Genomic DNA, 20,919 nt, shown 5'->3' on the forward strand with positions numbered 1-20,919 from the left:
TGTACCGACGTTTCATTAACACCAGAAACCTCGAACGAGGAGGAATAAGCCCAGAGGTGAAGACGAGACCCTAGTCCTGATTTGTTTTTTCTCTGAATCCCAGGTTAACGCCAACGAGCTGACGAATGGCGTCATCAACGCGGCCTTCATGCTCCTCTTCAAAGACGCCATCAGGCTGTTTGCTGCGTATAACGAAGGAATCATTAACCTGTTGGGTAAATATCTCCGCGCATGTCCATCGGCTGCGGGGGGTGGGAAGAGTTGCTCTTTAACTAAACCCAGATTAAGAAAAACATCCAGTAACTGTTCGTATCGCAAAACGGCCTGGAAATAAACCTTGTTCCGGCTTCGCTTATCTTTGTCTTCTTGGTGTCCCGACTTTACCCCCAACTAAAGCCGGCGGTAGCGTAGCGGGTAAACGCTCTCTGGGGCTTCTGTCTCCTTCGTCCCGAAGAGTTTTCCGCGGCCCATAGTTTGTTTTACTGATTTATTTTATTTTTATTTTTTTTGTGTATTCTGAATTTAACAAACTCGTTGCGTCCGTAGAAAAATACTTTGACATGAAGAAGAATCAATGCAAGGAAGGCCTGGATATCTACAAGAAGTTTCTCACCAGAATGACTCGCATCTCGGAGTTCTTGAAAGTAGCAGAGGTGAGCTTGCAATTCTTTGTGGGGTGTTTGGGCTACTGAGGTATAAATCAGACAGTTCAGCCACGGAGCTAGTGGGCTAGTGGTGGCCCCAGTTTGTGGCGTGTGCAAGCGAGTCTCCCTCCGGTAACTGGTGGCTGTATAGAAACAGAATCTGACAGCAGATTGGCCACTGTCCGGCCCTATCTAGTCTGCCCGTTTCTTCTGCTGTAAAGACCTTAATTAGTGGCCTTGTCTTAGATCTAATACAATTTCTGCTGGGAGGCTGTTCCACCGATCTACCACCCTTTCAGTAAAGTAAAACTTGCGTTACACAGCAGCTGTGTTAATGGAATGGCAAGGGAACGTGTCAAATGTGCAACTAGATCAAGATAGTTGCATTTATGATATTTATGACACGTCACGAGGAGCCACGTGCAAATGTAAATTAATAAGCCCACCGTATTTGCGAGGAGCTGCGTAAGGCTTGAGTGTAAGCTCATGTGCAAGCTTGCAAACGCATCTTTTATGTGCCGGGCTCGTGGCCGGTAGATATATTAACCTGTGTAAATCTGTCGTTTCAGCAAGTTGGTATTGACAGAGGAGACATCCCGGATTTATCTCAGGTAAGGACGTTTGCGGCCCCCTTTCTTTACTCTTTTTGTGTATACGCTGCGTGGAGAGAATAGGATGGGGTCCGGAGAAGACAAAACACCATCCTTTGCCCAAAGATCAATCGCTTCCTGGTGAAAGTCACAGAATGGTCCATCCCTCGGGCCGTCGGATATCACCCGTCGGCTTGGGTTCTCTTATCCCCCCGTCCTGAAATGGTTAAAACCAGACGTTTATTACTTTTTAAAGTTACTAAAACTCCTAAATGTGTTTGTTTGGCCTGTTTGTGATCCGTTCTCTGTTTTGTGGAAAAATAAGTTTTTGGGTTTAATAAGCCAAGTAAATAGCGGCCGTGTCATGGGAAAATATTTCTGTCGTCGGTTCCAGAAGCAGCAGATCTGGATTTTGCACAGTACGCTGTAACGAGCCAACATAAGGAATGAATTCAGGGGGTCGGCTCGCATTCCCCAAAAATTGTTAAACTGCCAGAGAAAAAAGACACAAAGCTTTCTTAAGGCGCTGGTCAGATGGGAGCCGTCACAGCTGCATGCGGGCAAATGGTTCGGAGCAGAAGAGGCTTCTCGTTGCCAAATGGCGCATGGACAGGGGGGAAACGGGAAGTCTGAAAGGAGAGCTGTCATGGGGGCGGAAAAAATCATTAGCAAGATGGCAGAGATCTCCTTTAAATAAAAAAAAGTAACCTCCCGCTCTCTCCCCACTGGGTCCTTCCTGGGGGCTGCGCTCCTCCTATTGGGTCCCTCTGGGGCCTGCAGAGCACCCCCTACCCTGCTGGGCCCTTCCTCTGGGCTGCACTGCTCCTGTTGGGTCCCTCCTGGGGCCTGCAGGGCTCCCCCTCCCCTGCTGGGTCCTTCCCAGGGGCTGCGCTCCTCTTGTTGGGTCCCTGCCGGGTGAGGTGCGGATCGCCCCGCTGGGCCCTTCCTGGGTGGGGGCTGCGGATCACCCCCTGCCCCACTGGGCCAAATCGTAGACCTGGTTTGCATGTCTGGCGTTGTAGACCTCGGTATCTTTGTGATACCCTTTTAATAACATTCAAATATTTTTTAACCAGTCCCCAGGAGGCTTGAAGCGGCGAGTGGAAACATGAGCGAGCACTCAGCGAGCAGACACTAAATTTAAGGCAGTTCCTCTTTCAGTAAATCGCCTCTGCTCGCGGGATCATTAACGGCCATCTTAAAGCGTTTTTTTTTTTTTTTTTTTTATAATAACGTCTCGGGTTTTATCCGCTTCTGTGTCATATAAACTCAAAAAAAAAAGAGAGCGCTTGAGTAGATATAAAAACAATCATTTTAATACAAAGACAAAAATATACAGTACATTCAATCAAAAGAATACGCAAATAAAAATAACATTAAAAAACCTCAATATTTGAATATAAATATATAAAAAAAACCAGTAGTGATATTCAACCTGCCCCGCCGGGGGTTAAAAAAAAAAATATGTACAGGAAGAACAAAAAGGGAAAATATATTTCAGTGGTAAGTGTCTTTTTATATATATTCAGTATATATATTTTCCTTTTTGTTCTTCCTGTATATTTTTTTAACCCCTGGCGGGGCAGGTTGAATATCACTCTACTGTTTTTGATTTATTTATATTCAAATATTGAGGTTTTTTTAATGTTATTTTTATTTGCGTATTCTTTTGATTGAATGTGCTGTATATTTTTGTCTTTGTATTAAAATGATTGTTTTTATATCTACTCCAGCGCTGTCTTTTGTTTGCGTTTGTGTTCCTTTGTAGGCTTTCTCTACCTGTTGGAGAACGTGTACCAAAGGGTTTGTCATTTATTGGTTATGAAACCAGTTTGTTGTCTATATATATAATTTTTTTTGATTTAAACACATAAGACTGGTAACTCTTATTGATTTAGATTTTGTTTATATCACTTATTGCTGTGTGGGGTTATTCCTCCCCACCTTTGTGTTGTTTTCCCTTTTAGTGGGTCACATTAAGCGCTGTATTTCCAGTCTTTCCTGTTTCATGTACTCTAACACGACGGCGGCGGCGGCAGATTCTTGACTAAGCGCTTCGCTGTTGCATTTGATTAAGTCTTGGATTTATTCTTTCGCAGGCTCCAAGCAGTCTCCTCGACGCTTTGGAGCAGCACCTCGCCTCCTTGGATGGAAAGAAAATCAAAGACTCGACGGCAGCGAGCAGGTACTCGAAACGCGCCACGTGGATCGACGAGCTTTTAGCATTTAACGTGAATAATCGCTCATACTCTCGTTAGCTTATTTAACCTTTAAAGGGACGCTTCAGCTGTCATACGCACTTTAATGCATAGGGGTACCTGCTTGGTCGCCTTTAAGTTCTTGTAGTGTACCCCTTGCCAATGTATGGGGGGATACCGCAGAATCCTCCGTATCCATTTGCCCCTTTCCCCGGCTATTAGATCTGTCGGGGTTAGAGTAAATGATCGGGTCGCGTATGTTCTGTGAATACCTATAAATGATATTCCTGCCGGGGCCGAACATAATAATCGGTGGCGGATCGAGGAGCAGCAGAAGCTTTCCGCTGCGTTATATCCATGCCGCTTCAGAGTGACCTAGATCCTTAGACGCCCTCATAAAATATTAATCCTCAAAAAGCATTTGTTTGCAGAAATGCATTAAATCCGAGGTTAGTGTTATGGAAGGCATCCTGGAAAGCGTGCCAGGCCCCCCCCCCCCGGCGAGCGAGATATATTGGCACTCAGCGAGCGTTATTAAATATGAATGCGTGCAAACGGATTTCATTTCCGCCGACTCTCGAATGACTGTTTATTTGTAAACCGCCGAGCGCGTTCTCTGCCGCGTCGGGGGAATATTCCCCGATATCGATTAAAAAAAAAATCACTGTTTTTTATGGAAGTCATTAATTGATTTTTTTTTCTTTTTATTAGATTCCTGAAAATGTTGAAATCTAACTCATTGGTTAAATATTTTTTTTATGGGCTATAACATAAAAAAAAAGTTTACTCTCGTTTTTAATATATATATAATATGCACTTAGGGCTTTTTTATTATTTTGTTATTATGTCTTTAGCGATGTCATTTTACCGATATTGGCTTTAGGTAAAACCTGATTTTTCTTTAAATTTTATATCGATGGCTGATCGATTAAAAGGAAAGTTTTTTTTGTTTTTTTGGAGAAAAATTAGAACTTATAAAAAAAATTATATATATATTGTTTTGAAATCCTTTTCCTTGTGATACTGCGGAGGGAACTCTCCCATATGGCGTGTAATAGGTTTTCCGGCTAGGTTTTAGTGACCGTGTGGGCTTCTGTCTCTTTACCAAATAACGTTTTAAGGCAACACTCAGCGACCAGACAACCCGCAGATGGGAATAAACTAATTGCTGATGCTGTTAATATCCTTTTAGACCCTTGAGTGAGAACATCTCTGGCGGTGACGGCAGGGGGTAGAGCCAATTTTCCTGGGGGTACTTAGAACGGGCCCGGAGGGTACTTCACTACCTGCCTGTTTTCAGACGTTGATTGTTAGAAGAAAGCTTATGTTATCGTAAATATTATTCCTGAACAAAGACATAAGAAAGCAGGGAATGTCTAGTCTATGATATATGGACGAGTTCCCGCCAACACGTCTACTCTATGTTGTTCTATATATATGTGCAAAGGGTCAAGTCTAGGCCATTCTTAATTATGCAGCTTAAAGAGGTGTAACTTGCTTGAAAAGTAACCAATCATAATAATGCATGCTATTAGAAGTAGATAAGATGCTATATAAACCATGTAATCCAAACATGTAATCAGACAACGCTTCGACTTTTGTGTGTTGTGTGCCTTGTCTCGATTATGCGCATGATCTAATTAAAGGAAACTCTTTCTGTGGAGAATTCGACCATTATTTCAACCAACATTGATTGCTCTTGCTGTTGATGTAGTCGGTTGGCGCCAGAAGAACCCAGTGGAAGTATACAAGTTTAAAGTGGTTAGAGATGCAGGGAAAGCTGCCAGTCGGTGACAGACAAGAGAGAGCGGGGTCCCTGGCTCTGTACATGCGCAGCCGAAGGGACTGCGCCCCACAGCCGGTCACTGTGCGTATTCTACAGGATGGATCACGTAGAAGACATACTATGAACGCGGACAGTTTGGGAGCGATCGCTCTGTAGTGTCCTGTATAATATTATATATAATATTCATCGGTAACCGTTTTTGGAGCGATTGCTTGCCGCATCTGCAGAGGAGTCTGAATACGGTGCGCGGCGCTTATTCTTACCTCCGGCACAGCTCACTGTTTACTATGTCATAAAACATACATTTTTTCAGCTGATCGGCCCAGTCTGGTCGCCCCGTTTCTCCTGCTGTAAAGACTCAAAACCTTAACCCCTTAAGGACAATGGGCGGTGCCAAAACCCATTGAAAACAATGCATTTTGAGCCCGTACATGTACGGGCTTTGTCATTAAGGGGTTAATCTCGTCTTAGATTCAGGAGCCGTATGTCTATCCCATGCATGTTTACATTCCCTCACTTGTTGGAAGACTGTTCCATGTATCTAGCACTCTGAGTGCGTTGCATCCTTGGCATTGGAACATCGCATTCTTCAGCGTTATACAATATGAACGTCTAATCTATAAATAGTTCTGAGTTCCGTCGCTTTGAGAGCTTCAGAGATGGGCAAAGAATACTTTACGTTCCCGGAGGTGCCTCTCGGTGAATGTTCTAGACTTCTGATTCGGACACAAACCAGCTTTACATTTAAAAAGAAAATGGAACCATTGTAATTGTTCTGTAATGAGTATAGTTATATGTTCTGTTCGATATGCTTAGCGGTTAGTAATGACGTGTAAGCGGCGCACCAAATATATGACGAGGAACGTGCCAAATGTGGAGGGTGGGGGGGGGGTGGTATAAGTGAAATGTGGATAAGCGAATGATATTGAATTCTCCATAACTCCGCCGTCATCTCGAGACACACAAAAAAAACGATTTCCGTAATGCTTAATGTACTCGCTCACTATGCACACATATAAATTGATTGAGGTGCGCTGTACCCATATATACGTTTACCTCCCTGTTTTGTGATTGAGCAGAGTAAGCTTAGATTAACTTGCATATGAAAACTTTAGCCCCTGGCCGACCCGGCTATCTTTATTCAAATTGCTATTCACTGCACACAACTTAATTTGCTATTAAACCTCACCCAAAGGGGTTGCATGGAATATATTAGGCACGGGTAAACGGGCCAAAAGCAATTCAGACAAATGTTTCGGTTTCTTTTTGGCTCATTTGTCTTCGGGCAACTAATTTCTTTCCCTGCCCATATGGTTCGGCCAAAAATTCGAGGGCCTTGTCAACTTTGGATCGAAATTCGGTTCCCTCGTTCATTCTCACTCACACTCACACTCACACTCTCATTCTCATTCACACTCTCATTCTCATTCACACTCTCATTCTCATTCACTCTCATTCACACTCTCACGTTAGCATAAGTGGTTGTTAGGCAGGGAGTGTGAGAGCATGAACGATGAGTGTGAAGGAATGTGGGCCCATGAATTTCGATTCTTGGGGGGCCTCTGGCCTCGTTTTCGGGGCTTCGTACGAATTCAATAAATTTTCTATTCCTATGAATCTAGTCTAGAATATAACCTTGCTTTTCTTTGTGTTAGATTTTGAAAGTTAAAGTCGCAGCCGCGTGTTAATGAGCTTTCTGCAATAAAACTGTTTAATTTCTGCGAATAATGGTGCCTATTTCCCCATTTAGGGCTACAACGCTTTCCAACGCAGTCTCGTCCCTCGCTAGTACAGGCCTCTCGCTCACCAGAGTGGACGAAAGGGAAAAGCAGGCAGCTTTAGAGGAGGAGCAGGCCCGATTAAAAGCTTTAAAGGTGAGCCCGCGATCGACAAAGAGAAATAACAGAAAATCTTTTTGCCTTTTTTCTTTGCCAGCGGTAATATTAAAATGCCGATTGACATATTGGTGAACCTAGGCGCTTTGCATGCGGATGAGTCCCCGTTCATCTTTACATCTTGTTCCACCAGACACCTTTTAGATAATTGGTAATGTGTAGAGTGTTGAGAGGATTTGTGACATTCCGTGAAACTCCTATTACACTCAGACGTCCGTGCGAGACGTCCGTGTAGTGTGTGTGGCAGTGATTTGTGATCTCTGCTACTTGTCAGATGCTCGGTAGCAGCTATACAACGGTTATGTAATGCAAATTACGCTGAGATACAATCGGTACTTTCTTAGTTATGCAGGTCAAAAAGGACTTAGTCTACCAAGTTTATTACTAACAAGTACCCATCTCTGTTAATCCAGAAGAGAATAAAAAAACATTTTCCCGAGATAAAAAACAAAACTTTTCAGGAGTGATGGGAGTGATAAAGGGCCATTGGAACCCAGGAGTGATGGGAGTGATAAAGGGCCATTGGAACACAGGAGTAATGGGAATGATAAAGGCCTCTGTACGCCTATGAAGAGATTCCATTACAAATCAGCAGCTTCCATCTACAATAGTCATTTACAACATTAACCCCGTCTATGCTGGATTTCTGATCCATTTCATGATTTTGTGGACAAAATCTCCCATTGCGAAGTGACCTTAAACTTTTGAGCGGTTGCGTAATTTGTTAAAGCTCTGAATGTCTGTTTTCGCTACAAAACCCCTCAGCATTTATTTATTAGCTGAAGATTCCAAGGTTATTGTTTGTGTTCCGTCCGGATCGTGGATTAAAGGACAGACCCTTGGGATACTCCACTTGATGCTTGTGTCCAACTGGCCCAATTTGTTCCAATTCATTCAGTACGCCGGGGGGGCTGTCCGGTGTTTGGGGCTCCGGGTAGCCCGGTTGTCCATGATTTCAGTAAGTCTGTATTTTTCAGGAGCAGCGTCTAAAGGAGCTGGCCAAAAAACCCGGTAACACCTCCACGACCGCCTCATCGCCCGTGTCGTCCTCGGCTGGCAGTATAAACACAATGGCTGCCGTGGACATTTTTGCAACGCCTAGTTCTGTAAACAGGTAATTGCATCTGTAGTTAGCGGGGCGCCTTTCAAACAATATACACGTGGATTACGTACTTTTCTTTGTTCATCTTGCTACGTTTCACTAAAGAAAGGAAAAGCTGGTGGTATAGAGAATGCATGCGCTCAATAAACCCATCGACCTGCATGCAACCTTAGCTCTTACAGATGGCAGACAAGCGACGCGATCGGTCGGGGGAAAAGAGGACTATTGTGTAAACAATGTCTATATGTAATATGTAATAGTATATCAGGATAGTATAATATATCACATACATAATGTTATGTTTCAAAGCCGCGGGTGAGCTCCCCCTGAACAAACATGCGCCGCGTGGGTTGGGTTCACTCGGACGTGGTCTCCGATAAGTGAGTGCTGTTCTTTGAATCTTTGGCAGTTCCAAGTTGGCGAATGACCTCCTCGATATGCAGCCATCTTTCCAGCCAGCGGGGCACCCGCTCACTGGCATACCACAAGTAGCCGGGACATGGGGAGGTAAGCAATTTTAATAGTCTTGGGGGGGGGGTATTTTACCTTCTTGCATTTAATGTTTTATTCTCTTGTTTGTTTTTTGTTTTTTTTTTACTCTATTCCTCTGGTTTAACGACTTTGGTTACCCCTTAAAGTCTTCTTACTTAACGCTGTATGCTGGTCTTTAAGCGATGCATGCCTTTGATTTGTATGGGGTGCTTTTCTTTGTTTTTTTTTACTCTTTTACACCTAGCATGATGGTATATGGTGTGATTAGCCAGAGTTTTGGCATTGTGGGGGATAGGTGTGTGAAGGATTAAATGTTTTCTGGAGAGAATGCATATCTGGTACTCACTGGCCTCCAGTGACATAATTCTGCGCATGAATGAACAGTTTTAGACACTTGTGGGATTCCCTTGTTGATTATCTCCAGGATACGGCCAGTATTTGGCCATGTCCGGATATCTTGGTCAGAGGAGAGGTTAGACTGTCCTTGGGCATTAGTTCTGCAACTGGCCCGGCGTGCAGCCTCCCACTGGAAAATATTATAAAAATGGTGGGCCCTGCTGCACATATTTACTGTAAGAGAATGAAACCAACCAAGCCCCACTTCTTGTGTCACACGTAACGGTTGGCAGTAGATTGACTCTGTTCTGTTCCAGCCTTCCATATTCCTGTCTGCAAGCAGCTGGTGTATTAGTTAAAGGTTGGTCTGTCATTTAACGTAACCATAGAAGCTCTTTTCTGCGGGTGTGCGTCAGGAATGAATGTCCGTGCGCTCAAACTGGTTATTGCCTACTTTCTGAGCGAACAAGCGAGGAAATGGCAAAATATTCAGTCTGTAGAGGCGCCCAATCAAATATGGGACCGGTCATAAGGAACCATCTGCGCACATAAGAGCAATCTATATAACATCGCCATGCTTTGTGTGTATTCACCATCCTAGTGATGCCCCGCAGCAGTTATATCACATTAAAACAGACCTTAGGCTAGAGTTTTTGTTAAAGTTCTACGTACAGATCCAGACAGAAGCCAAGATCCTTCCACGATCTATGCTGTGCGTACCTCATGGGAGTTTCAGTTCGTCCACGTTGGCGAGGCGGCAGGTTTCTATGGCATATGGGCCCCTCTTTCTACCTGGTGTGTAAAATCAGGGCTCCATTCCCTGGGACACCGAGACCCCCGGCTCCCATGTTTTACTTCTTATGGCCCTGTCTCCCAAAAGATAAGGGAAAAGGTCTCTGTATAAAGCGGATCATAGGAATCTGTTCTGTATGAAGGTGAAACCTGGGCACCAAGTAGCAATTCCTATCAGCCGCGCCGCCTGGGGTTCGTCAAGGACCACGCAACGTCTCCTGGGTGTTCCTGATGTTAACCGTGTGTGTTCACCTCTGACATGTTTCTATTGTGTTCTGTCTGTTCTGTTAAACTTTCCCCTCTCTCTGTTGGGTGTGCAGATCCTTTCTCTTCTTCTGAAGCTGTCGACGAACCCATTCCGAGCCTAAATCCTTTCCTCAGTAAACCTGGTGATGGTGTCCATCCACCAGTGGTAACCACTGATGCCACCAGTTTTACAGCTAAGACACCTAACCATGACATATTTATCGGTAACGTACCGTTTGATCACTTTGCACCCATCTAGTTCATTAAGGGAAAACAAACTTGTAGTATTTGAAGTGTTCCGTTCAAAAGGCACCAATTCTCATGAGGTATATGTGGCCCTTCACTCCTTTTTCACATTGTGATCAGGGCCGCGGGACGCTGCTGACGATCACTGTCCATGAATTAAACCGGGGAATGGCTTCCGTGAATATTAGTTACATATTTGTTAGATGGGTTTTGCTTTAGGGAGACACGTAGCAAGTAGAATCCCTTCTTTGCCAGTAAAAATGGAAACCATGTATTAGTTGAGGCTGCCATCGCTCAGCTCCCTTTTCCAGTGTGTGGGACGACGTTCTGTATTGTCTGTTTGTTATAAAGTGTCGGGGTATCTTTCTGGGATCTTTGTGTAAAGCTTGTGGGTTTAGTTGAGTTGCTGTAAGGGTAAAAGGTTTCGGGAGCCGGTTCCATGCTGGTGGTGGGTGCAGCCGTTGGTCTCCATGCCACGATATGGTCCATCTCATCAGCGGTCTTCCTTGGCTCTTTATATCACGAAGCCGTGTCATACTGTCTAATGACCTTAGACGCTTCAGACTCTCTTATAACTGGGAATATACTCTTGGCTGTGTGTAGCAGCTGGATAAATATCATTCTGCCGCCTTAGCCGCGTAGAAGGGAAACACCAGCTTGGTTTGGCCCGGCCGAGGATGAGGGACCTCCTTGAGTGGAGCAACAAGTAGAAGCTCTCTATTTTCTGGCTTCTGAGTCTGCAGGTTTATCCTTCTTGAAGGTGATTTATTTTTTAGAATGAAACCTTCAGAGGACAGAATAATACAAGAGATCTGCTAAGGTTTGCATCTCCGAGGTTCGTGAAATCACCTCCTAACGCCTCCAGTCTCATTTTATAAAGCAAGAGGCTGGAGGATAACAGGCGTATGGTTTATTTGAAAGGCTCTATAAAGTCAGGTCTTTGGCCCCGGCAGTAAATGTTTCTGGCCCCCGGTCTATGGGATTTGTCAGGCCAGGATTTAAGGATCAGCGGCATTTACATAGGGCTGATTAAAGAGCCTGGCCGCGTTTCAAGTCTGAATCAAGTTTATGGAAAGTAACGGGATAGCAGTCGCATTTACGGCTCTAAAATATACAAATTTCTGGATTACGCGAAGTAGCGTTTGTTTGAATCCGTTGGCGGGATGACCCGTCATCCTCCCGCGTTCCAGTAATCCGTCACCGGGGATTTGTCTTAAGGCTGTTCTTTTTAGAACCTCGTACTCTTGTCAGTGCTGTGTAAATTATTTGTCTGTTATTTAGGGTATCGGGGAAAGGCAGTAACTTGTTTCACTTGGGGGTTCGACGGTGAAAAATTGCTTTTTATCCACCGATAAAAAGTAAAACCAGAAGCTCCAACCTGCAATTGTGAATCAAATAAAACGCTTGCGTATGTCCCAGTATGGCTCTCCTTACGTACGATAACAATTGATGGCATCAGAATATATATATAGTCCACCTGAGCCTCCATTCTGCTTGTGCTCAATGGCCCTGGCTGGCATATTGTATCGTAAGGTAGGAAAGATTTGTAGCTCTACAGACAGGGTGGTAGGTAAGTGGAACAGCCTCCCAGCAGATGGTTTGGAGGCTAATAAAGTGGTGGGGTTTGAACATGCATAGGATAGGTGTATTGGCTGCAAGGACTGGTTAAGGTCTGAACCTTTACATCAGAAAGAACAGGCAGCCTATATGGGCCGAATGGTTCTTATAGAACATGGCGGATTCCATATTTGGAGCAGCTGACTTTGGGGACATTGTCTCTTTCGATTATGTACTTGGGACATTTTCACCTTATTATCGTGTTTTTTGTTTTCTCATCTACTTTTATTTTTAGTGATTTCCTTTTATCTTTACGATGTGTCTGTCTTTCTCTAACACCTATCCTTCCTCTCTTCTGACCCGACTTCTCAGATTCTTTCTGTGGTCCTCAAGTCTATCCTAATGCTTCCCAATTCCGTACTGATTCTCTTGATCCTCCTACAGTAGCTGGCCTATTTGGAGGTAGGTGAGATGTGATCGCTCGTGTGTATAACTATCGTATTGCATGAAATTGTCAGCGTTTGGCCCTTCATTGACGTGTTATGGAGTTGGAGAGTAGAAACGGTTCTTCTGTCACACAAACCCAAAGCTTTGAAGTCCGAAGACTTGTTGTTGGTAGAGAGTGGTACAGTTGCCCTGCTGCATCCAACTTATATGGTTGGATGCAAATAGTGGGGTGTAAGCTTTTTAACTAGCTTGAGATGGTAAACCTTGTACACAGATGGTTTTCTGCACATTGAGGGCCGTTGTGTCTATGCTTTTGATGCACACGAGAATCTTGGCAACTCTTGGAACGAGTCTTCTGTGCCTGAGCAACGTCTGTCAGACTGTGTGTAACGCTGTTTGTTGTGATATACATGTCTTGTTTGCTTTTGCAATTTTTGTGTCTTGTGTTACAAACTGTTGAATTTTTTTGTTTTCAGGGTTCTCACCATCTGCAGCTGTCCAGCAACAGACCTCTGGTGGCCTTAACGTTGACTTTGATTCTGTTTTCGGCAACAGATCTCCTACCAATGTCAACCTAGACGCATCTGGTGAGTCCCCATCTCCGGGTCATCTGCTATATGTTCATTAAGCGTTATAATAAATCATGCCATTGTTACACCACTCATGTATTTAAAATATTTTTTAATTACCTTTTTTTTAAGCTGTTGCTGAAGGCCTATTTGTCTCAAATGTCTGAGAAATTGTCTGTATGGACTTGACTCAGTTTGGGGTTTTTAGAAGCCTAGAATGTGCCGGCAGATCAGATCCTATTCTTCCCGTCTAGTCTGCATGTATCCCCTGCTCTAAAGACTCAGAATTTAATCAGTCGTTGGTCTCGTCTTAGATTCGGGAGCCATATGCCTGTCTCACGCATGTTTAATTCCCCCTCGCTGTATTACCCTCTGTAACATTGGTGCAATATAAAGGCCTTCATTAAATCTATACATGAGCCAGAGTTTTATTGAATCTTGTCCAAATCCCCGAGTGTCTCAGGTCCTTTGCTCCACTGTGTACACAGGCCTTTTCACATAACATTTTTTTGTGCTTTTGGACTCCATGAACCCCTTGCATTTCTCTTAAATACCTTTTTTTAAAATACAATTTTTGATGTATAATTGTTTGCATATATGCAGTTTTATTTAGCGGTTTGCACCAGGATGACATAAATTTTGTGCAAATTATAACATTTTACGGAATTGGGTATCTTTTAAGTAACCGTTCCTCCTCCCCCTGGCTCCCTGTACTGAACGCAGGAAGTGTACTTAAATATGCTTCCTGTTTACTTCCTGTTTTCCATAGACACTGCAGCACAGAAGTATTCCACTATGGGGAAGGGTCAGGGAATAGAGTGATCCTATTACCACAGGAACCAATAGAATGCTCCGATCAGCAGGAATGTTTTTTATTGGTTGCTCTAATAAGAGCTCTTTAAAGAATCTGCTTTATAAACTTTGCCAGAGGAATAGCAATGAATTGGGAGATAATTGTAATTAATAAATCTGTTAACTCTTCGAAGGCTTTGAAGACCTGGGCGGGCTCCTTAAGCCAACGGTAGCTTTTCAAAATCAGAGTCTTCCCTCCGCCAAGAACCTGCCGAACAAACTAGTGTCAGATGACCTGGATTCATCTCTGGCCAACCTCGTGGGCAGTGAGTATGATCATTCCCCCGTCCGACTCGCAAATAAGAAGCCAGCGTACACTCAGATATTTGTTTTAAGCAAAATACCTTCCCAAGGCTCCTGCAAACATAACCATGCGCGCAGAAGCCCTGCTGGTGGCATTTAGGTTCTTTACACGTGCTTGGTTGCATGTGCTATAAAAAAAGTAGTGGTTGGTTTGATGAATTTGTTTTTTACGAGCAGCCGGTTCATTATTTTTTATTTACATTTTCTAGATTTGGGCATTGGAAATGGAACGACAAAGAAGTAAGTTTCCTTACCCGGCCGAAATGCACGCTTCTTAAATCTCGGATCTAGGTCTCTCGCGACAGACTCTCTGATATGAATCCTTTTTCACAGTGATGTACATTGGAATCAACCCGGAGAGAAGAAGCTAACAGGGGGATCCAACTGGCAGCCCAAAGTGGCTCCCACCACCACCTGGAACCCCGCCACTCTGGTGAGTTCATTGCCATTGCAGCGGATTTCTGCCTCGTATTATATTTTCTTAAATATAATTTAAATAATAAGACTACATGTCGTGGAGCTTATTCTGTTAAAGGTATTATTGGCACCACTTTAGGCGCCTACTTTATACAGCCCTTTATGCTCCATTAGAATAATAGGTAATTTTTACCAAGGACACGTTAGTTCTTTTTTAAAAAATATATATATATATAATTCTTAAAACCCTTTCCAGGAGTTTAAGAAACACATTGATCACATGACCCGCGTTGACGCGAACGTCCGTCTCTTGTGTGTATAAATTAACCCGATAACCCGAGTGCTGTTTGTTATCTTGTACATTGTGCGAGGATGTATTCTAATCCTGTGTTATTGCATCGTATAACTGTCCTTCCCGGTGAAACATAAAACAGAATGGCATGCATTGTCCACCATACGTAAGTTGAACACCCCCCTCCCCCCAAAAAAAACCCCCAAGCAATGAGCCTTTTTTTGCGATAAATCGGCATGCTACAGCGTAACTGCCGCTAAAGCAGCGCTCCCGTAAGCTGCAGCTTCACACTAATCACCGGTGTGCGCCCCGATCTCGCCGCCTCCTCCCGTCGCTGGCATGGACTGGTGATTTATTTCTCGCTTACCCAACGGCGTCTCTTGCACAGCTTTGGTGTGGGAGTTTGGTGCTTTCCCCCCCATGGTTTTGTTGCCTTGCTACTAATACAAGTTGGGGGAGACTCGATACTTGCAGCCAGAAGCGCTGCCTCTCACCGGTCCGACGTTCAGCCTTCTGCCTGCAAACCTGATCTGTACCTGATCTACCTGCATGACTTCTCCTGGGTTTGGTGTGACGAGACAAACAGTCCTCTTGTGGTTTGTTTGATTTCCTTTTCCTTGTTGTCCGAGGACTCGTTAATTCCGGCTCTTCCAGGTTTTTATGCCCATTAGACTACTGTCCTCAGAAGGATATGCAGAGCTCCCGGCCCTAAAATGACTGGAGTTGTGCCTCTCTGGACTGGAGAGTCTCCATTAATGGTGTGCGAATGGAACGATTCCAGACATCTTCATTGTCATCGCGGGGAGCGTCAGGCGCATGTGGGGTGAACTGCTTGGGTCCTGTTTGGTAGAAGTAGCTGAAGACTTTGAAGCATTTATCAGCCGCTCGTTTCTCCCCAGGCGAGGGAGATGTGGCGCTCCTGGGTCCGCTGCCTGTTTGCCTTAACCTGGGTCCGGATCTATAGTGGGTCCGGATCTATAGTGGGTCCGCCAAAGAAGGACTGTTTGAACATGTAAAGGGGCCGCCATGTTGGATGCGGACACTTGGAAGTCATTAAATATGTCTGGCTTGGAGGAGAGAAGAAAAATAGATGGGATGGTAACTAAATGGTTTAAATGCACGGAAATTTTTTTAGGAGGGAAGATTATTTCAATGGACATATGTTAGAGCAAGAGGCCATAGGTAGGTAAGTGGAACTGCTTCCCATCAGAAGTGGTAGAGGCTAATAAGTATTTTAGGGATAGGCCATATGGCTTTTGAAGACAAGACGAGACCAACGACTGATCAAGGTTTGAGTTTTAGAGAAGGAAAGCTGGGCAGACTAGTCGGGGGCCGAATGGGTCTGAACTGTTTCTGTGTAGTTGCGAAATATAAAATCACAGCAGGAAAGACGGTGCATGCGTATGATATAATGTAAAGCTGGGAGAAAATAATCCGACGTCAAATCGTGAAGAACACAGGCATTGTGGAGTAAGTAACTGGCGCTCTCGTGGTTGCCCGGACCCCAGAACGCCGGCTCTGCGCTCGGAATACATTTTCAGAACATCTGACCTTTCAAAGCCCTGGAAGCGCTGAGCCAGCGTTCTGTGTGACAACGAGTCCTTTCAAACCCCGCTTACAAATCTAAACCCTGCGTGTCAAAAAATAAATTTCTTTTAAACTCCCAGAACGCGTTACTGAAAAGGGAAAATAGTTTCCCCTTCATCCCGTTTCTTTTTCCTCCTCTGAACTCTCCATCCAACCCACACCCCTCCCCCCCTTCCAGGCGGTTCTCGGAAGAGGATCCGTAAAAGGATCCTTTTACTTGGGAACCGGCTCACCCCGTGTCTGACTGAAATGTGCAGATGTGCCCTCCATCTGTACAGCGCTGAGCATACTGATGCCTGGCCTAATGCCAAATAATGCTAATCTGCATGGCCACTAAACAATCAAATGCTGATCTGTGACCGGTGTGACTGGTGATATTGTATGAAATGAATGCCATGTGACGGTGGACCAGCTCTGCTTACCTTTTGTCTCTGTTATATCAGGCACCCCCGATAATGGCGTATCCGGCAACCACCCCCACCGGAGTCATCGGATACGGAATGGTAAGCGATGGCCGGGTATCTTCCGTTGCCGTGCCCCTTTATGTACGCCTTGACTTAACTATACATTATGGAGTCCAACCATAGTGAGCTGCAGAAAGAGCTTGGCAGGCCCTGTATAATGTATAGGTAAATCAGTGACATAGTGAGCCTTCTATAGGTATAATCCCCATTCCTTTCCATGATGTGCCATCCTGCGTACCCCAACAAGCTCCAAGATAAATGCCCCGGCAGGGTACTAACACCAGAAGTCATCTGCTTTCCTTATCCCCCCCAAACATGACCGTGCCTTAACGTGTTGGCCCCTTCTGGTTGTATGTAAGGCGTGTATTTCTGTTTTTGAATGCGGTATGTATAGCGTTGCTTAAAAGATGTTCTTGTTTTTTGTCTGTAGCCACCTCAGATGGGACCCGTACCGGTCATACCCCAACAGACATTATTATATAACCAACCTGTCCTGAGACCAGCAAATCCGTTTGGCCCTGTATCAGGAGCACAGGTGAGTGGTGAGACCTGGAACGCGGTGGGGCCAAGCAAGACCAGAATGAAAAGCCCAGAGCCGCCAGTGTCTTACTCCTGGATTATTCTTTAGTTTTATAACTATTTTATTTTGTGGCAATAACCGCTGTAAGTGTTTGGGTGGGAGCTGCATGTAGTACGTGCGCCAAGCCTGTGTATATTTTTCTTGGCATATTTGCTTCACGACGTTCAAGTCAGATGGCGCGTGACCGCAGGTTTCCAACAGTCTCACGGATTCTCTATGGGATTAAGATTTTTGGACGTTCTGCGTTCCGTTGCCGGCTTGGGGTCGGCGTTCCGTTGCCGGCTTGGGATCGGCGTTCCGTTGCCGGCATGGGATCGGCGTTCCGTTGCCGGGTTGGGATCGGCGTTCCGATGCCGGCTTGGGATCGGCGTTCCGATGCCGGGTTGGGGATCGGCGTTCCGATGCCGGGTTGGGATCAGTCTTCTGCTGAAAGCCCAATCTCCTCCCTGGCTTCAGGTTTTTGTGGTGGCCAGAGGCGGCGTCTCTCAGATTTCATCAACGCCCCAGCGATGAGAAGCATCTCCAAAACGTGATGCTGCTGCCACCACCACAAGTCACCATAGGGGTGATATGCGGTGAGGCCAAGAAGTGCCATTATGGTTTCATCCGACCACATCACATCGCAGATGGTACTTTTTGAGTACTGTCTTCTTGCCACCTTCCCATAGAAGGCACCATTACAATAAACTCTCCATAACATTGGTGCGCAGTTACCCCACTCCTCGCCTCAGAAGTCTGTAGCCCCTCGAGTGTGGTCGTTAACCTCTCTATGGCTTCTCTCGCAAGCCCTCCTTGTTTGATCGCGAAGTTCTGAGGGACAGCCTTCTCTTAATAGCTAAATTATATTGCGCGCAGCAGGGTTTTTTCTGTAAAGACATAGCCCAGAATTAGACTACCCCCGAGACTTTATTATAGCAGGGTTTTAAAGTGCATGCGCGGCAAAATGTACAAAATAATAGCTGCGGCTTTTCTGAGGATCGCCTCGTCCGCATTCAACTAGACGGTGAATGATTAACCGATTGTTTGTATAAGTCTAGTCTAGATCTGCATCTCGTGTTCCCTGGAAATGCTGTAATATTTGCTAATTAAAGCTGTGTGGACAGAAAATCAGTTTATTGTAACGTTTATGGGGCTCCTACACCTTGCTCAGAACCGCGCCGAGAGAATCGTTGGACGGTTTAAGCCATCGTCGCCATGGACCCTGGTATGCAACATGGGGCCAATGCCTATGATTCCACAGAATTACCCCCACACCGGTCACGCTTTCCCCCGCTCTTCCCCGCCAGCCCATTATTCCCGCCATGAGCGGGTCTTGTGTCTGGTCTCGGGTTGGCGCCCTGTTCTTTGAGCCGGCCTCACCTGTTGTCTCTAAGTCAAATTGTTATGTTGCATACTACTTATGTCCTGTCCACCCATTGTACCGCGCTACGGAATTTGATGGCGCTATAAAAACAATAAATAATAATATCCTCTAATCTCGATTCCAATGTTTTTCTGCTCTGTAGCAGACGTTGTTTGCAGTTCTTTCGCTCCGCGTTCATTCTTTCGCCTGCTCACAGTAGAGAAGCAATCGGGGTTTCCCTTTCCAGCCGTGGCAGGTGGCTAAACGGCGCGCTGTGAGTCCTGCTGATCTTAATAGCGTTCTGTTTGCGGTGGCCACGCTTCCGATGGAACGGCAGCGAGCTGAGACAAGTCCTTCTCTGTCTTCTCCGTCGGTTCTGAATCGAGCCGCTGTTGCCCGAGCCGACGCAGACTATAATGCTCTCTCACACTGCAGTCCTTGTGTGTTTTGGTTTCCATCCCTGTCCTTTATTCCGGCTGTTATTGTAAGCCTCGGCGGTCGGTGGCACGCCGCCCGTGTATTTGAGGGGCTTTGCATCCGAATCACAAAAAATAACGGAGACGAGAAGCAGTCAGTAATGGTTCCAGGATGCCATCTGCCACCAGGGGGGGTGGGGGGTGTCTGTAATTCTGTGTTCTGGGGCTAAAGGTTCTGAATTGGCTTCAGTTCATTCGGTCTGTAGCCGAAGCTCACTGGGCTGACCCCTCATAATTTAGTGAAATCAGCGAATCGTCCAGCTCTATGTATATATAATATATATAAATATATTTATACATATATATTTATTGCCCTGTGTTTCCTTAATAGTCTAAACCTGATGCGGCTCAGATCCAATGATTTGTGCTTTAAATGCATCTCGAGCAAAGGGATCCATGTTATACCGTATCTGCTCAATTATAAGAAGACCCCCAAAATTTTAATATTAATTTAGGAAAAAAGCCTGAATATAAGACTACCCTATAAGAAAAAACACCTGTTTTTCCTGCTGTAAGACTCAGACCTTAATCAGTCCCTGGTCTTATTTTGGATTCTGGAGCAATAGGCTTGTCCCGCGCATGTTTAAATTCCCCCATGACTTCTGCTGGGAGGCTGTTCCATTTATCTACCACCCTCTGTGATATAAAACTTCCTTACGTTCCATCTAAGCCTCTGACCCTTTAGTTTTAGATCATGGCTTCATGTTTTCTCCTTTCTCCTCCTTTGTTTCTATCACATCTCCTTCTCCCTCTTTTGAGATCTTAGTTCATCCTGCAGGCCGCTCACCTTTTTATTTAATTTTTTGACTTTTTCTGTACGTTATTCAGGGCTCGGGTACATTAGATAGGAATGATCAACATCGGTTGTGACTAAAAATGGGATACATTTTCAAGAAATTGTCATGCGAGGGTTAAGCAAAGAACGAGGGGCAGAGGATCTGATTATCTAACGAGGTTCACGTCCAGAAAGAGGAATTCCTCAACAGCCGTTCCGGGTATAATTGTAATATTTACTGACGGGTATAGCTGTGTGATTTTTAAATTTATCCTGCCGGTTCTCATTGTGTGTATATATATATATATATATATATATATATATATATGTATGTAATGTTAGCAGCTTCTCCACATGACGCTGCGGAGGTAGAACGCTGAATCTGTGCGATAGAAAAGAAATCTGCTTGTGTTTGGAATACGGGAGACACAATGGGGGGGCACTTTCTCTTCGTGAAATACAGACCCTCTAACACGGAGCGTTCCCTTCAGTGTCCGCAAATTAATTAATTCATTCATTCGCATCTGGTCATGTGCTCATAGGTGATGGCTGGGCAGCAGAAGCCTATGACCCACATGTTACTGGTGGCAGCACGCAGAGGCCTCTGGGTAACTCTGCCCACCTACCGTCTTTCCAGTCTCCTAACATTTCTTCCATAACTGCTTAAAAATCATGTTCTCTGCATTTTGGCAGTCATATCCTGTCATTCTCAGGCGTTTTTTCTCTTTCTCTCTCTCTCTCCTCCCTTGGTTCCTTTTCTTTCTCCCCCTTTGAACCCTCTTCTCTCCTCCTCCACCAGCTGTCTGCAGCATCCAGCCCTTCCAGTCAGAGTCCTCACAGAGCACCGGGGAAGGACCCTTATCCACAGCTCTCTGTACAGGATTTCTTGTAGGACACTTTAGGTACAGTCAGTTAACGGAGGACATTCTGC

At 44.9% G+C, this 20,919-nt stretch overlaps 1 protein-coding gene across 7 annotated transcripts in view; it reads left to right on the plus strand.

Annotated features, from left to right (window-relative positions):
* The window catches only part of PICALM (phosphatidylinositol binding clathrin assembly protein), a 34,755-nt gene that overhangs the window by 12,053 nt on the left and 1,783 nt on the right, over positions 1-20,919 (plus strand). The window contains exons 6-22 of one of the 7 annotated variants that reach the window (XM_053456570.1): positions 104-215; positions 547-653; positions 1,214-1,255; positions 3,334-3,419; positions 6,969-7,092; positions 8,091-8,227; positions 8,625-8,722; positions 10,156-10,305; positions 12,257-12,346; positions 12,808-12,918; positions 13,887-14,018; positions 14,265-14,295; positions 14,389-14,488; positions 14,907-14,930; positions 16,795-16,854; positions 17,246-17,350; positions 20,788-20,890. In XM_053456570.1, coding sequence (XP_053312545.1) covers positions 104-215; positions 547-653; positions 1,214-1,255; positions 3,334-3,419; positions 6,969-7,092; positions 8,091-8,227; positions 8,625-8,722; positions 10,156-10,305; positions 12,257-12,346; positions 12,808-12,918; positions 13,887-14,018; positions 14,265-14,295; positions 14,389-14,488; positions 14,907-14,930; positions 16,795-16,854; positions 17,246-17,350; positions 20,788-20,880 — 1,602 coding nt within the window. In that variant the 3' untranslated portion in view covers positions 20,881-20,890. The remainder of the gene's footprint in view (positions 1-103; positions 216-546; positions 654-1,213; positions 1,256-3,333; positions 3,420-6,968; positions 7,093-8,090; positions 8,228-8,624; positions 8,723-10,155; positions 10,306-12,256; positions 12,347-12,807; positions 12,919-13,886; positions 14,019-14,264; positions 14,296-14,388; positions 14,489-14,906; positions 14,931-16,794; positions 16,855-17,245; positions 17,351-20,787; positions 20,891-20,919) is intronic. The other 6 variants (XM_053456571.1, XM_053456573.1, XM_053456572.1 and 3 more) reach the window with 6 other exon arrangements.

Source organism: Spea bombifrons, chromosome 2 (genome assembly GCF_027358695.1).
Source record: "Spea bombifrons isolate aSpeBom1 chromosome 2, aSpeBom1.2.pri, whole genome shotgun sequence".
NCBI lineage: Eukaryota > Metazoa > Chordata > Amphibia > Anura > Pelobatidae > Spea > Spea bombifrons.